Source organism: Oryctolagus cuniculus, chromosome 9 (assembly GCF_964237555.1).
Source record: "Oryctolagus cuniculus chromosome 9, mOryCun1.1, whole genome shotgun sequence".
Taxonomy (NCBI): domain Eukaryota; kingdom Metazoa; phylum Chordata; class Mammalia; order Lagomorpha; family Leporidae; genus Oryctolagus; species Oryctolagus cuniculus.
In genome coordinates, this window is record NC_091440.1 from 99,482,784 (window position 1) to 99,498,896 (window position 16,113).

The following is a 16,113-nucleotide window of genomic DNA, read 5'->3' on the forward strand; positions in this document are numbered from 1 at the left end:
AGAGCCAGCCTGGACAGGGCCTGGAGGGCCGTGTAGGTGCGCATCCAGCCTGTCATTCAGCACATCCTGAGGTCTGAGTGCTGGGCAGTGGGAAAGAACCCGTCAGGAAACCACACAGACTTTTTTTCTTGGATTGTTGTCCCTGCTCAGGGCTGATTCCAGCTAGCTGGCTCTGCGTCCCAGGTGCAGCACCACAGTGAGGTTAAAGATGAACTCCAGGGGCCAGTGCTGTGGCACAGTGGGTTAAGCCTCCTCCTGTAGCACCAGCATCCCATATAGGCACTGGTTCTAGTCCCAGTTGCTCCTCTCCCCATCCAGCTCTCTGCTATGGCCTGGGAAAGCAGTAGAAGATGGCCCAAGTGCTTGGGCCCCTGCCACCCACCTGGGAGACCCAGAAGAAGCTCCTGGCTCCTGGCTTTGGATTGGCCCAGCTCCAGCCATGGCAGCCATTTGGGGAGTGAACCAGCAGATGGAAGACCTCTCTCTCTGTGTCTCCCTCGCACTGTCTGTAACTCTGCCTCTCAAATAAATAAATAAAGTCTTAAAAAAAAAAAAAAGATGAATTCTATGAAAAAAAAAAAGAACTGTCAGTCCTTGAGGAAAGGTAAAGTCAGGTTTCTTTTCTTTTTTTTTTTTTTTAAGATTTATTAATTTAGTTAAAAGTCAGAATTACACAGAGAGAAAAGGAGAGGCGCACAGAGAGGTCTTCCATCCTCTGGTTCACTCCCCAATTGGCTGCAACAATCAGAGTTGAGCCAATATGAAGCCAGGAGCCAGGAGTTTCTTCTGGGTCTCCACACAGGTACAGGGACCCAAGGATTTGGGCCATCTTCTACCGCTTTTCCAGGCCATAGCAGAGAGCTGGATTGGAAGTGGAGCAGCCGGGACTCAAACCAGTGCCCACATTGGATGCTGGCATTGCAGGCAGTGACTTTACCCACTACACCACAGTGCTGGCCCCAAGGTCAGGTGTTTAACATTGGCTCATTGGTGATTCAGCAACAGGATATGAAAATATTTCAGAAAATACCTTTATATAACGAAAATTTTTAAAAAATCGTATTTCTTAGGAGCACATATCAAGTAAATGAAATTAAAATTAGAAATGTCTTTAGTATGAATCGAGATCTTTTTTTAAGTCAGAGTTACAAAGAGAGAGAGAGACATCTTCCACCCGCTGGTTTACTCCTCAGATGGCCACAATGACCAGGCCAAAGCCAGGAGCTTCTTCCAGGTCTCCCACATGGGTGCAAGGGCCCAAGCGCTTGGGCCACCCTTCACTGCTTTTTCCAGGCCATTAGCAGGGAGCTGGATGAGAAGTGGAGCAGCCAGGACTCAAACCAGCGCCCATATGGGATGCTGGAGTCACAGGCTGCAGCTTTACTTGCTACACTGGGATCTTGTGACACTGACTTAATAGATTGCAGAGACAGCCTCATCAGTAGTATGACATCCAGGAGAAATTAGAGTTGGCCGTTTGCCCCGTGCTTCTCTTACACACCCCATATCCAGAGACTGGCGTTTTGTGGTCAGAAATGGGGGGGGGGGGTGATGCCAGGAGGCCTGGTCTGGCTTGGCCTGCAGTTATTACAGTGGAAGCCAGGGCAGAGAGACAGCCTTAGTGGGGCATCCGGAGCTGCCTGTCTCTGGAGGCCTCGTCTGTTAGCAGTGCTTTTGGGCGTCTGACTTAGGGAGTAGAGAGATGGGTGGAAAGGACTGAGCCTTTCCCTTTTATCTCCCGAATGCCCGGATCCTGTCTTTCAAGATCCTGGCTCAGGTACCACATCCTCCTTAGAGTCTCCCCACTCCCGTCTCCCACCTGAGCTTCGCTGAGCGCCTGCACCTGTCGTGAGGAGTTTCCCACTCTGCCTTTCTCTGTGGCTGTAATTGCTGGGGACAGGGAGCAGCGTTGTGCGTGGGCACTCGTGTACAGGCTGAGGTTGCCGTCTCGCCTCCAGGTGGGATCGTAGAGGTCAAATTCATCGAGGCCTTGCGGGCTCTGTTCTGAGCTCCCCTGTGGGATGGGGTAGATGCGAGGTGACCGGACAGGAGGCCCAGTCTGCAGCCTGGAGGATAGGAGACAGGCTCTCCCCCTGCTTGTCAATCTTGACCCGCCCTCCCCCCTACTCACTTTATTGCCCTTAATTGCTTGTTTGTTTGTCCTGGGCCCTTATCTGGGCAGCACCTTCCTTTCCATCTGTCTTGTTTCTCTTGCACACCTTCCCTGTCTTCCTCTGTCTGTCTCTGACCTGGCCCCTCCTCCCCCTCCTCCCAGCCCCACACCACTTCCGGAGCCCTTTATCTCTCCCGTTGCCTCTGTCTGCTCCAGGTCGGGAATTCTTGGCCCGCTATGTTTGGTCCCCTCTCCAGGGAACAGGCGTTGGCCATCAATCACTCATTGTGGCCAAAGGTATTCACCTCCCGGCAGCTCACACCCACACAAAAAGCTCCAGGAGAGGCTGACATGTGGCCCGGGCGGGAGACCCCAGGAGTGTTTTATGGCCATCTATGCATTTTTAAACAGATTGGCTAGGACCTGACCTCTTGACCACACAGTGAACCTTGGACATGCTTGCCTAGAAAGTTCTCTTGGCTTTGAGAGCGTCCCGTAGCTGTACTTTAGACGCTGACGGCAACACCGGTGGGCTGCTCTGAGGTTGTCACTCAAGGGTTTCTCAGCGTTTTTCCAGCGAGATGCCTTGCACCTAATCCTTGTGACAGTCCTGGCTGCGACCACCGAGCTCGTCACAGCTTTAGATAGAAAGGACTCTGCGAGGGGACAAGAGGGAGAACTAACAGATTTGAGAACTGACATATTTCACAAGGCTTTTTGAGTTAGCCGGAAGGATGAAAAATCGAGATTTCCTCCTCAATTCTCCTACCAAAAGGGCATGTGTAACTCGATAGTAAAATGGGAGGAAAATGCAGATGTTACTGTCTGCGAGGATGGAGGGGAGGGAGGTCTGAGTCGTGAGGGCCGTGCGTTCTTACCCTGGGATTGGCTTTAGTAAAATTCTTGCGCTTCCCCCATGGAGTCTGGCTCTGGCCCCTCCTTCTCCAAATCTCCCCAAGTGCTCACTCCCGTTTGCTCTGTGGCTTAGTGGCAGGGTACACTTCGTCCTTTAATGCTGCTTCCTGTCGGCTGGACGCCTGCCCCCTTCCTCTCACCCAAGGGCCACTTGCAGAGGCACGTCCGCTGGCTCAGACCTGGGGATTTGGGCTGAGGATAATTGCAGGTCCTATCTTTGAAGTGCCTGTTGGGCTGCAGGGTCAGTTCCTTTGTGCCTTGGGCCTGGAGCTTGCAGGCTGGGTGCTGGTCCCCGTAACCTAGGGGAGGAGCCTTTGTCTTTGTCCATACAAGCCACCTTTCAGCCCCAAGGCTGGGGTGTAGACGTAGCATCATTCTGACTCCCTTCTGTGGCGCTCCCAACAGCTTACTGGCCTCTGTAGAGTGTTGTTTTCTCCACCGTAAGTAGTGGTAATAACTCCATGCCAAGGAAAGTCGGGAAGGGTTCGGACAGTGGTCCTAGGAGCTGATGATGGGCGTACAATTTCTTGCACCTGCAGCACTCTGCTCAACGCTGAATAAGAGACTCAACCTGGGGACTCTTAAAAATAAATCCGAGAGGAACCCTTGAAAAATGCCACCTGACTCCATTGGTGACAATGACTGTGGCATAAGAAAATGTTCTGTAGCTGGCTAGCATTTTTCTCCTGCCATCTGCCCTCCTGGGCCAGCTGCCAGCGGTATTTGACACAGTGCATCCTTAAGCTTTATTGAAAATCACTTTGTAAGCAGCTTTCTGCTCTGCTCTTGCTTGTACATGTCGATTTGGGATAACCCAAGATCAAGTCCAGTCCACAGTGCGTGGTTCAGTGACTTTGGGGCAGGTTTGTTTCCAAATGAATGAGGCGGATAGGTAGCCCTGTCCTGCTCCCCCACTCTCACGCGTGGTCTCCGAGTTTGCCCCTTGATGACAGCCTCTCCCCAGGAGTGCTTGGGTGGGAGGAAGTAGCCTTGCTTGTGAGTATGATGGTCTGTGGTGTGGCTCCTTGGAGCTAGCAGTACAGGGGAAGGGACCATTTAATTCTTAGGGCATTTGACAGGTTCATTGAGAGCTTTAAACTAACCAGGGCCATGCCAGTACTTTCTGTCATAGGCTTGTGACACAATTGGATTTCTTAAAAATTAATTAATTTATTTAAAAGGCAGAGCGAGCGAGAGAGAGAGAGAGACCCCCTAACTGCTAATTCACTCCCCAAATGCCCTCAGAAGCTGAAGTTGGACCAGGCCAAAGCCAGGAACTGTGGACTCAGCCTGGGTCTCCCACGTGGGTGGGCAGTAACCCAGCTGCTTGAGCCATCACCCATTGCCTCCCCTGACGCACACTAGCAGGAGGCTGGAGTCAGGAACAGAGCCAGGCACTTGGACCCAGGCACTCCGAGACTGGCTGTGGGTGTCCCAAGTGTCATCATAACCACGGTGCCAAGTGCCTTCCCCTGGATTCTTTTTTTTTTCTCCCAATTTTTGGTTTTTTGGTTTGTTTGAGACCTTGATCAAGATAGAATTTTTCTTTTCTAATTGTTCAAATGACACATTATTATACCAAATTCAAGGAATACAAAACAGTGAAGCAGAGAGTGGAAGCGTCCCAAGTGCTGTCCCCATAACTGATAAGACCATGTGGTGGGGCCGGCGCTGTGGCGCAGCGGATAAACGCCCTGGCCTGCAGTGCTGGCATCCCATATAGGCGCCGGTTTGAGTCCTGGCTGCTCCACTTCCGATCCGGCTCTCTGCTGTGGCCTGGGAAAGCAGCAGAGGATGGCCCAGGTCCTTGGGCCCCTGCACCCACGTGAGAAACCCAGAGGAGGCTCCTGGCTCCTGGCTTTGGATCGGTGCAGCTCCGGCCATTGCAGCCAATTGGGGAGTGAACCAGCGGATGGAAGACCTCTCTCTCTCTGCCTCTCCTCTCTTTGTATAACTCTTTCAAATAAATAAATATTAAAAAAAAAAAAAAAAAAAAAGACCATGCAGTCCCCACTGTGTCCTCCCAGGAGGTATTCCTGGCATCTGCTTCCAATCTGAGCCATGTGGGGGTCCCAGGAAGATGTTTGCATGCATTTTTTAAAAAATATTTATTTATTTATTTAAGAGGCAGAGTTACAGACAGAGAGAGGGAGACACAGAGACAGAAGTCTGCCATCCGCTGTTTCACTCCTCAAATGGCTGCAATGGCCGGAGGTGGGCCTGTCTGAAGCCAGGAACCAGGAGCTTCTTCTGGGTCTCCCACATGGGTGCAGGGGCCCAAGCACGTGGGCCATCTTCTGCTGCTTTTCCAGGCCATAGCAGAGAGCTGGATCAGAAGAAGAGCAGCTGGGACTCGAACCAGAGCTCATATGGGCTGCTGGTGCCACAGGCAGAGGCTTAGCCTACTAATCCACAGTGCCAGCCTCAAGATCTTTGCATGCATTTGAGAAGCAGCTTTCAGGACCAGAGCTGTGGTGTAGTGGGTAAAGCCACCGCCTACAGTGCTGGCATCCCATCTGGGTACTAGTTCGAGTCCCAGCTTCTCCACTTCCAATCCAGCTCTCTGCTATGGCCTGCGAAAGCAGAAGATGGCCTAAGTCCTTGGGCCCCTTGCACCTGGGTGGGAGACCTGGAGGAAGCTCCTGGCTCCTTGCTTCGGATCAGCACAGCTCCAGCCATTACAGGCTTCTGGGGAGTGAACCAGCAGATGGAAGACCTCTCTCTCTCTCTCTCTGCCTCTGCCTCTCTGTAACTCTGCTGTTCAAATAAATAAATATTTTTAAGAAAGAAAGAAAGAAAGAAAGAAAGAAAGAAAGAAAGAAAGAAAGAAAGAAAGAAAGAAAGAAAGAAAGAAAGAGAAAGAAAGAAAAACAGCTTTCCCTCTTCACCTCAGCCCCTCTTGTCTGGTTGGCTTGTGGCTACGCTCCTCACCCTCTTTTTTTTTTTTTTTTTTTCCTTTTTAATTTTATTTACTTACTGGTTTGAAAGGCAGAGTGACAGAGAGAGAGAGAAAGAAATCTTCCACTCTCTGCAGCTGAGGCTAGGGCCAGGCTGAAGCAGGAGCCAAGAACTCCATCTGGGTCTCCCACATGGATGTCAGGGGCCCAAGTACTTGAGCCATCATTGGTCGCCTCCCAAGGACATTAGCAGGAAGTTAGATAGATGGGAAGTGTGGAGTAGTCAGGACTTGAACCAGGCACTCTCTGTGGGATGCGGGTGTCCCAAGCTGCGGCTTCACCCACTGTGCCACACGCCCGCCCCCTCGCATCTCCTGGGACTCTCCTTCTTATCACCGTCTGTCCGCTCCCCGCAGGCTGTGTACAAGATGGCAGACGTAGCCTGCAAGTGCCACGGCGTCTCCGGCTCCTGCAGCCTCAAGACGTGCTGGCTGCAGCTGGCCGAGTTCCGCAAGGTGGGGGACCAGCTGAAGGAGAAGTACGACAGCGCGGCCGCCATGCGCATCACCCGCAAGGGCAAGCTGGAGCTGGTCAACAGCCGCTTCAACCAGCCCACGCCCGAGGACCTGGTCTACGTGGACCCCAGCCCTGACTACTGCCTGCGCAACGAGACCACGGGCTCGCTGGGCACGCAGGGCCGCATCTGCAACAAGACCTCGGAGGGCATGGACGGCTGTGAGCTCATGTGCTGCGGCCGCGGCTACGACCAGTTCAAGAGCGTGCAGGTGGAGCGCTGCCACTGCAAGTTCCACTGGTGCTGCTTTGTCAAGTGCAAGAAGTGCACGGAGATCGTGGACCAGTACGTCTGCAAATAGCTGGGCGGCGGCCCCGCCTCCCGCCACTCCCCGCCACGCTGCCTCTCCAAAGTCTATATTATATAAATCTATATAAATATATTTTATATTTGTATAAATAAGTGGATGGCTGATAAATAATTAAAAGAAGAAAACAGAAAAGAAAAAGCTTATTTAAGAGACGCTGGAGATGGTGGAGGCTGGGACTTTGCCAGCTCTCTGCGCCCAGCGCGTGGGAGGAGAGGGCTCCTCTCTGCCCGTGGCCTTGGGGGGTAAGGGTGTGCACAGGGGGAGGGGATGTTTTTGTCTGGAAGTCTGGAGTCTTTGTTGAGTAGACAAGCGGCCCAGAGTGTCCGTGGGTTTGGGAGTGGACGCCGGGTCTCCGCTCGCTTTCATTCACGCGCGCACCTGCAGAAGCCGCAGTCCAGGGACGGCGTCTTCCCCCAAATGAGGACAGGTGTGACGTCATCTAACTCAGGGACCACAAAGGGACTGCCCCAGCCTTCCAGTGAGAATTACCCCCCTGCCGCAAGGAGCGGGGTCGCCCGGCCTGGCACGGCAGGGAAGACAGGGACTGAGCGGGCCCGCCTGCAGAAGCGGGGGGTGGGGGGGCGGTGGGGGGCAGCCCGGGCGAGCCTCGCGCTGAAGCTTGGGTGCTGCTGCTCCACTTCCTCTACCACGGGAGGCCTGGCTGACAGCAGGCCGTGGTGACAGGGGAGGCACAGCGCCTGGCCGCTTCATCTCTACCCTAGATGTACAGTTTCTCTCCAACATTAAACACCCTCCCTGAAGCTGCTCTCCCCTGCCTTCTGTGGACACATGGCTGTCTTTCAGGAGTCTTCCTTTATGTTGCATTTTTAAAAAAGATTTCTTGTAACTGATTTATTTGAGAGACAGAGTTTCCATCTGCTGCTTCACTCCCCAGATGGCTTCAACAGCTGGGGCCAGCGCCAGGAGCTAGGAATTCAGTCCAGGTCTGCCGTGTGGGTGGCAGGGACCCAATTATTCGAGCCATCACTGCTGCCTCCCAGGGTATGCCTTGGTGGGAAACTGGAGTCAGGAGCCGGAGCCGGGAGTTGAACCCAGGCACTGTGATGTGAGATGTGGATATCCTTTTTTTTTTTTTTTTTTTCCCTCCGAGGTTCATTTTTACTTATTTAAAAGGCAGAGTGACAGAGAGGGAAAGACAAAAAGAAATCTTCCATTCACTGATTCACTCCCCAAATGGCTGCAACAGCCAATGGCTGGCTGGTCCAGGCAAAGCCACAGCCTGGAACCCCATCCAGGTCTCTTGTGTGGATAGTAGGAACCCATCCTCTGCTGCTTTTCCATGCACATTAGCAGGGAGCTGGATGGGAAAAGGAGCAGCCAGGACTCGAACCGGCGCCCATGTGAGATGCTGGTGTCACAGGCAGCAGCTTTATCCACTATGATACAGCACCAGCCCCCACAAAGGAATATTTAAAGTCTCGGACTCCTTTGTGTGTCCCAGAAGCTAAAACAGTGCCCACCACGGGAAAGCACTCAATGATTCGTTCTGAAGGAGGGAATGATGGTTCCCACTGAACCGCTGAGGGAACCCAGGCGTCCTGAGAGCGACTGCCCGGAGCCGGATGGAAAGGTGGGGATGGGCCGGGTTTGGGAAAGTCAGCGCCACGTCGCCTTCTGCAGCCACCCTGAGGCCTCTGCATCTCACTCCCTTACTCCTCTTCTTGGGGGCTGTCACCCACCTACCCTGCTTTCTCTTTCTGCCCAGCCTCCTCTGGTACTGGGTGGGAAACCTGGCAGTGACAGCTTCTATGGTAACAAGCTACACTCCCAGCCACACACAGAGACCCTGAAGCTCTCGTGGTCCTTGTTCCCAGTTCCTGGGAGGTGTCTGGGGCCAGGGCTCCCTCCACCATGGCTCAGTGGAGTTCAATGGACTGCAGGTGTTTAGGTATTCAAAGTATGGGGTCCGCATTGTGGTACAATGGGTTGAGCTGCCACCTGTGATGCCGGCATCACATATGGGTCCTAGTTTGAGTCCCAGTCGCTCCACTTCACCTCAGATCCAGCTCTCTGCTAATGTGCATGGGAAAGCAGCAGATAATGACCCCCTGCCACCTACATGGGAGACCTGGGTAGAGTTCCAGCCTCTTGGTTTCAGCCTGACCCAGCCCTGGCCGTTGCATCCATTTGGGGAGTGAACCAGCAGACGGAAGATCTCTTTCTCTCTTTCCCTCGCGCTCTGTTCCTCTGCTTTTTGAATAAATAAAATAAATAAAAAGAATTCAAGGTTGGGGAGTGAGTGGCTAACCTGAAATTGACATCCACATCCCACATGGGTGTGATGGGGTTTCATTCCTGCCAAGGCAGGAACGCCTGTGAAGCAGCAGGCATGGCCCACGTAGTTGGTCCCTAACACCCATGTGAGAGATCTGGATTGAGTTGCTGACTCCCTGGCCCAGCCCCAGCCATGGGGGTATTTAGAGAGTGAACCAGCAGATGGGAAAGAACTCTCTCCATGACCCTCTCTGACTCTCAAATAAATTAAAAAAAAAATTTCTTAATTCAAGGTGGAAGGAGCTACTGACGTTCTCATTCGAGTCCGTGCTGGAGTTTAGCCCCAGAGGGCGAGCGCGTAGCGCAGCTTGTTGCTGTCCATGTTTCCTACCCTCTCAGGATATTTTTACTGAGTCATTTGTGAAGAAGGCATAATTAGGAGACTTGTCCTAAGCACCTGAGCCCTCTGGTGTGAAGCCCATGTTCCCTACACAGCCTTGGAAGGAGTAGACCCCCCTGCTGATCGGGTGAGGAGGAAGTGATGGTGCTAAGAACCAGAGGGCTGGGAGGAGTCGGGGCAGCCTGCTGTGGCCCGCCCTGCAGCTCTGGCCACTCCAATCCCTGTCTCAAGGGTCGTTCACTCCGGGAAGGAGGTTGGGAGAGGGATTTCAGTACCAGCTGCTCCTTCCTGCTCCCCACCTCCTGCCCTTCCAGATCTGAGGGTGCCAAAAAGATGAACCTGCAACAGACAGCACGGCTCAGATTTTCCTGCACATCGTCCACGGCTCTCCAGGGCCTGCAAAGCAAGCGTCTGAAAACCTGCTTACCCTAGCGGCGACTTCTGGGGCCTTTCGTTTGTTTTGTTAAACTTACGTGGCAGAGAAAAGATACAATGCACTTCCATCCGCTAGGTCACTCCCCAGATGCCCACCACAGCTGGGGCTGGGCCGAGGCCAGAACCAGGAGCCAGAAGTTCCACCCAAGTCTTCCACGTGGGTGGCAGGGACCCAAGTCCTGAGCAAAGGCCGTCTCAACCTGCAATCTTAGCTCACGTTTGTAAAGCAGGAAATAGTGCCGCTCACACTTGTAAGGTGCTGTACTGCCTTCCTCCCTTTGTTTTCTAACCTGAAAACCTGTTCTGACCCCTCCTCTGGCTGAGAACAGAGCACTAGGGGCATTCTCTGGCACTCTAGGGAGTCCTCCCTGCGAGACCACGACTAGCCTGCAGTTCTCCAAGTGGCCACACGGTGTCGATGTCTTCTCACTCCTGGTAATGTCTTCCTGCCTTAGGCTTCCACTCCAAACTTGGTTTTTGGGGGTCTGTACTGCAGCCTACCTGAGTTTTGAGTTCTTGACTTTTTTCCATTTGTGTGGATCTGGAAGGATTAGATCAGTGGTTAGGAAGGAAACCATGAGGGGAATGCCTCCTCCGGGTCAGCTGTCAGGAGTCACTACGGAGGGCCCAGCACTGTGGTAGGTAAAGCCCTACCTCTTTGTGGGACCAGTTCAAATCTTGGCTGCTCCACTTCCGATCCAGCTCTCTGCTACGGCCTGGGAAAGCAGTGGAAGATGGCTCAGGTCCTTGGGCCCCTGCACCCATGTGGGACATGTGGGAGACCCTGGTGAACTCCTGGCTCCTGGCTTTGGCCTGGCCCAGCCTTGGCTGATGTGGCCATTTGGGGAGTGAACCAGAAGATGGAAGATCTCACTCTCAATCTCTCTCTCTCTCTCTCTCTCTCTCTCTCTCTGTAACTTAACTTTCAAATAAATAAATAAATCTTTTAAAAAAAAAGTCACCATGGGGCACCTGCTTGGCAGGTGGCTGTGTGCGAGGTTGTGCTGAGCCGGGGCTCACGTTGTTTCCTGCTCCTTGCTTCAGGCAGCTGAATATTTTGCATGCTTGCGTGTTATTAGGGAAGCGGCCATAATTTCAGCTACCGCTTTTCGTGTGCTTGCCGTGTGCCGGCTGCTTCATACACACGTCGTCTTACAATTCTCTCGGTACCTCTGCCAGATGGGCCTGCTGCAGAGGGCAAAGTGCACGTGGGAGAGGTTAAGGCACAGCCTCGGCCTCACAGAACTGACAGCTGATGCGGACTCCCGAGCGCTTCCTTGTTCCTCCTCCCTGGGTTTCTGGGTGGCCAAAGACTCCGCTCTCCTGAAGGAAGAGGTGCCCACTTCCTGCTGTCTGAGAGCGTGCAGAGCAGGAGAGACGCGACTACAGGGCTGTTGGCTGATAGGGTCACGTGGTCCAGAGAACTTGGGGATTCCAGAGCTAACACAGAGTGCACGGGGCCAGCCAGTGCGGGTAGTTGATTGACAGTGCCTGGCGCAGAGAGAAGAGCGCTGGGGGAAAGCTGAGCTGGGGAGTTGCCCCGGACCCTGACACTCAGCAGGTATTGCACACTTAGTGAAACACGGGCTCAGAGCTGCCTCATGGCGTTCGTCCTTAAAAGTATTTAATCTGGGCCGGCGCCGCAGCTCACTAGGCTAATCCTCCACCTAGTGGCGCTGGCACCCCGGGTTCTAGTCCCGGTCGGGGCACCGGATTCTGTCCCGGTTGCCCCTCTTCCAGGCCAGCTCTCTGCTGTGGCCAGGGAGTGCAGTGGAGGATGGCCCAAGTGCTTGGGCCCTGCACCCGAATGGGAGACCAGGGGAAGCACCTGGCTCCTGCCTTCAGATCAGCGCGGTGCGCCGGCCGCAGCACGCCAGCCGTGGCGGCCATTGGAGGGTGAACCAACGGCAAAAGGAAGACCTTTCTCTCTGTCTCTCTCTCTCTCTCGCTGTCTACTCTGCCTGTCAAAAAAAAAAAAAGTATTTAATCTGATGTATTTATTTTAAAGGCAGACAGGTAGTGTATCAGGGGAGAGAGAGAGAGAAATCTTCCAGCTGCAGCAGTCAGGCCGGGCCGGGCCAAAGCCAGGAGCCAGGAGCTCCACCCTGATCTCCCACGTGGGTGGCGAGGGCCTAAATACTTGGACCATCTTCCATTCCTTCCCAGGAAGCTGAATGGCAGGTACAGGAGCTGGGGCTGTCAGCAGTGCAAGCAGGGGCTTACCCCACAACTCAGGCACTGGGGAGTCGCTCTACCCGACAGCCACAGCACCACTTCCCCTGAACTCCCAGGAAGGGAAATTTTCCTTCCATTGCTTTGCTCTGAGTAACAGTGCCACGGCCTTTACAGCTGGGAAACACTGGAGCGCCTCTGCCACGGTATGGGCGGGCTGTGAGCTCAGCATGCCAGCCTCCTGTCTCTGCATGAGGAAAGCGTGCCAGGGGACCGACCTCCTAAGAGACTTGCAAACTCATGGAGCCCGGCGCTGTAGCGCAGTGGCTTAACGCCCTGGCCTGCAGTGCCGACATCTCATGTGGGCACTGGTTTGAGGCCCGGCTGCTCCACTTCTGATCCAGCTCTCTGCTGTGGCATGGGATGGCGGTGGAAGATGGCCCGTGTCCTTGGGCCCCTGCACCTGCGTGGGAGACCTGGAGGAAGCTCCTGGCTCCTGGCTTCGGCCAATTGGGGAGTGAGCCATCGGATGGAGGACCTCTCTCTTTCTCTCTGCCTCTCATCTCTCTGTGTGGCTCTGACTTTCAAATGAATAAATAAATCTATAAAAAAAAAAAAAGACTTGCAAATTCAGTGATGTTTTCAGTCACTCTAAGGCCCCATCCCAAAGCAGTGTGGCCTGGGTGTGCTGTGCGGGTCATACCATTGCACCAAGCAAGCCCCAGGAATTGCATGTTGGCCTGGAATGAGGGACAGAGGGAAGCAGGGGATGCTCAGGTATTGTGATGCCCACAAAAATGGAGAACTCGTCTCCCTCCTGCTTCTCGGGCCCCCTGCACTGCATGCGAGAGCAGCAGCCGCAGCTCCAGCCCCTCTCACTCCCACGTCTCAACAGGGGCTTCTGGGTTCTGAGCAGGAATGAGGGCGCGGGCAAGCCGTTGGTGAAGGAGGCGGGATGAGCAGCTCTTGGGCCTCCTGATGCCTCCCACGTCCTCCCCCTGCTCAGAGAGGAATGAGCCCGTGCCCTCGGAAGACGGTGTTTGCCAGCCCTGAAGGACGGGCTCTGAGTGTGGTTCCCACGCCACTGCCGACTTGCTCACGATCCACTGCCCCGCCCCATGACCAGCCGGCAACAGCCATGTGGGGCTTCACAGTCTCCCTTAACCAAGTCCTCCAGGAATCGCCTCTGCTTCCACCTTCAGTAACCCTGAACTTGGGCTTGGGCACGGAGGGAAGAATTTGCCCAAATGAAAACCTCGTGAATCTGTAAAACCAACAAGACTGGGTTTTCTGATGGCCGTGGACATTTGGCTTTTTAATCGCAGGGTCAGGAGACCAGCTGGCAGCCCAGGCTCTGTTGCAGGTTTGCCCAGGAGACTTGGAGGAGTGGGTGGGCCCCCAGGCCCTCGTTGGCCCACGGCTTTCTGCTGATGCGTTCAGCTCTGCCTGCCCTGCGGGGCTCTGCAGGGTTTGGAAGGTGTGCACAGTCCCGTTCCTGCCTCAGGGATTATCTCAGTTGTGCTGTGAGCTGACCCTTGTCTTCCAAGCTCTTCGTGGCTTCTCTCCAGCAAACTTGTGAAAAACAATTTCTCTGCCAAACCTTGCTGCTGCTAACAGGAAGACGCAAGGTGGAAAGAAAGGATCAAGGGTGACTTTCTAACCAGAGGGAGCTTTGTCCCCAGACAGGCGCTGGGGTGGGGTGGGGGGGCTTCCCTGCAGGCATCGTTGAGAACAAGAGGCCCTGGGATGTTTAGGATAAGTGAGTGGAGTGAGAGCCGTGGAGAAAACCTGATATCCTCCAGAGACTCTCTTCAGCCACAGAGTCCTGTCTTCCTTTAGCATATCAGCCAGCCCCCAAACCCAGCAGCCAGGGCCCACGGCGCAGTGAGAGGAACAGGCTCTCAGAGCGGCCAGCAGGACCGTGGGCCCCACCTGCTGATGGAAGCCCCACGCACGTGAAGGTTCTTGCCTGGAGATCCGGATCGGCGCGGTCTTTTTCCACCGAGAAATCTTCCTTCTTCCCCATGAGACCTTGGTCTTTCCTGAGACGCCTAGAGCGGAAAGGGAGGATGCCGCCTGTACAAAGAAAAACGTCTCAGCCTGTGCCCCATTGTTTCTACGGGACAAAGACCTTTGGGGACTTCAAAGAAGTACAGAAGCAGAAGGGAAAGCGAGCCCATTCCTGAGCCCTCCCAAGTCACAGCCAGAGAGCCAGGCTCTGAAGGGGTCTCGGCCTCCTCGTGCGCCCCACACCCAGCCCACAGCCCGGCCTCCTCTCTGTTTGCAGGGTCCGGCTCACACCGGGAGGGGCTTCTGCCACCACTGTGCACACTTCGAGCTGGGCCCCCACGGAGTTCTTTGGGGCTGCCTCACACAATACAGATTACATTAGTCCTTGTGTCTCTGGGGAAAGGCCTTCCAGCTGTACACAACTGGCTCACAAACTCTCTGAGAACAATAGTCATCTATAAGCTGGGGACACTCTGTGCAGCGGCTTCCCACGGCCGGGCAGGCGGGAGGTTTCACCGACAGAAAGCGGGCCTGGGTGCAGACACGAGAGCCCAGGGGCACGCTGAGGCGAGTGGTTCCAACCCACCTGCTGCACCCTCCCCGGAACACTGTTGGGTAACTGTGACCTCCTGTAAGGTAACCGAACCTCAGAGGTTGGCCTGGCCAAAGAATGTGAAAGGGAAAAACTCACTTGCTAGCAGAACACTTCCCATTGTTCTTGCTTATCTTGTGATAACACAGAGGCAGGGACATTGTTTGCAAAGTCAGAACAGTGAGGTCTTTCATCCCCCAGGACAGGACTTGTGGAGCTCCAGACAGCAATTAAGCCTTTGTGTGGCCTCAAGCTTATAGAACCAGAGTGGGGGCAATGTTTAAATATTGCAAACACAGGGACTGGCATGGTGGCACAGCAGGTTCAATGGCCACCTGCGACACTTGTGTCCAGTATGAGTGCCGAATCGAGCTGCTCCACTTCTGATTCAGCTCCCTGCTGATGCTCCCTGGAAAGCAGCAGAAGATGGTCCAGGTGGTTGGGCCCCTGCCATCCATCTGGGAGACCTGAATGGAGTTCCAGGCTCCTGGCTTTGTCCTGGCCCAGCTCCTACTGTTGCGGGTATTTGGGGAATGGATCAGCAGATGGAAGATCTCTCGCATGCACTCTCTATGGCTTTCAAGGAAATAAATAAAATCTAAAAAACAAAAGTAAAATTACAAATGCAAAATTATGAACAGGGCCTTCTAGGTCAAGTAGAAACCCTGGAGCTCATGCTTCATTCAGTAGAATGGAAAGTCCAACTCTGGCTCCGCTACTGGAAACTGCGGCCGAGAAATTATTGTTACCTCGGTTCTTTGTCTCACATGGAAGAAGAATTTCCAAGTAGACAGCAAAGAGATTTAAAAGTATTTATTAGAGGGACCGACTGTGGCATAGCGGGGAAAGCTGCTGCCTGCAGTGCTGGCATCCCGTACGGGCACTGGTTCAAGTCTTGGCCACTCCACTTCCAATCCAGCTCTCTGCTATGGCCTGGGAAAGCAGTAGAAGATGGCCCAAGGCCTTGGGCCCCTGCACCCACGTGGGAAACCTGGAAGAAGCCCCTGATTCCTGGCTTTGGGTCGGCACAGCTCTGGCTATTGCAGCTATCTGAGGTGTGAACCAGCAGATGGAAGACCTTTCTCTCTCTCTGCCTCTCCTTCTCTTTTTGTGTAACTCTGACTTTCAAATAAATAAATAAATCTTTTAAAATACAATCCTGGAGGCCAAACTGTCAGTCAACAAGGTGGAGGGGCCAGCTCTGTGATGCAGCGGGTTAAAGCCCTGGCCTGAAGCGCTGGCATCCCAGTGGGTGCCGGTTCTAGTCCTGGCTGCTCCACTTCTGATCCAGCGCTCTGCTATGGCCTGGGAAAGCAGTGAAAGATGGTCCAAGTCCTTGGGTCCCTGCACCCATGTGGGAAACCCAGAGGAGGCTCCTGGCTCCTGGATTCAGATCGGCCCAGTTCCGGCCATTGCAGCCATCTGGGGAGTGAATCAGAGGATGGAAGACTTCTCTGTCT

General features: G+C 54.0%; 1 protein-coding gene across 3 annotated transcripts in view; it reads left to right on the top strand.

Annotated features, from left to right (window-relative positions):
- Positions 1 to 12,670, top strand: part of WNT5B (Wnt family member 5B) — a 139,076-nt gene extending 126,406 nt beyond the window's left edge. For all 3 annotated transcript variants that reach the window (XM_008259814.4, XM_070049278.1, XM_051850116.2), the window contains one exon: positions 6,342 to 12,670. In XM_008259814.4, the coding sequence (XP_008258036.1) occupies positions 6,342 to 6,800 (459 nt within the window). In that variant the 3' untranslated portion in view covers positions 6,801 to 12,670. The remainder of the gene's footprint in view (positions 1 to 6,341) is intronic.
- Positions 12,671 to 16,113: the final 3,443 nt, after the last annotated feature.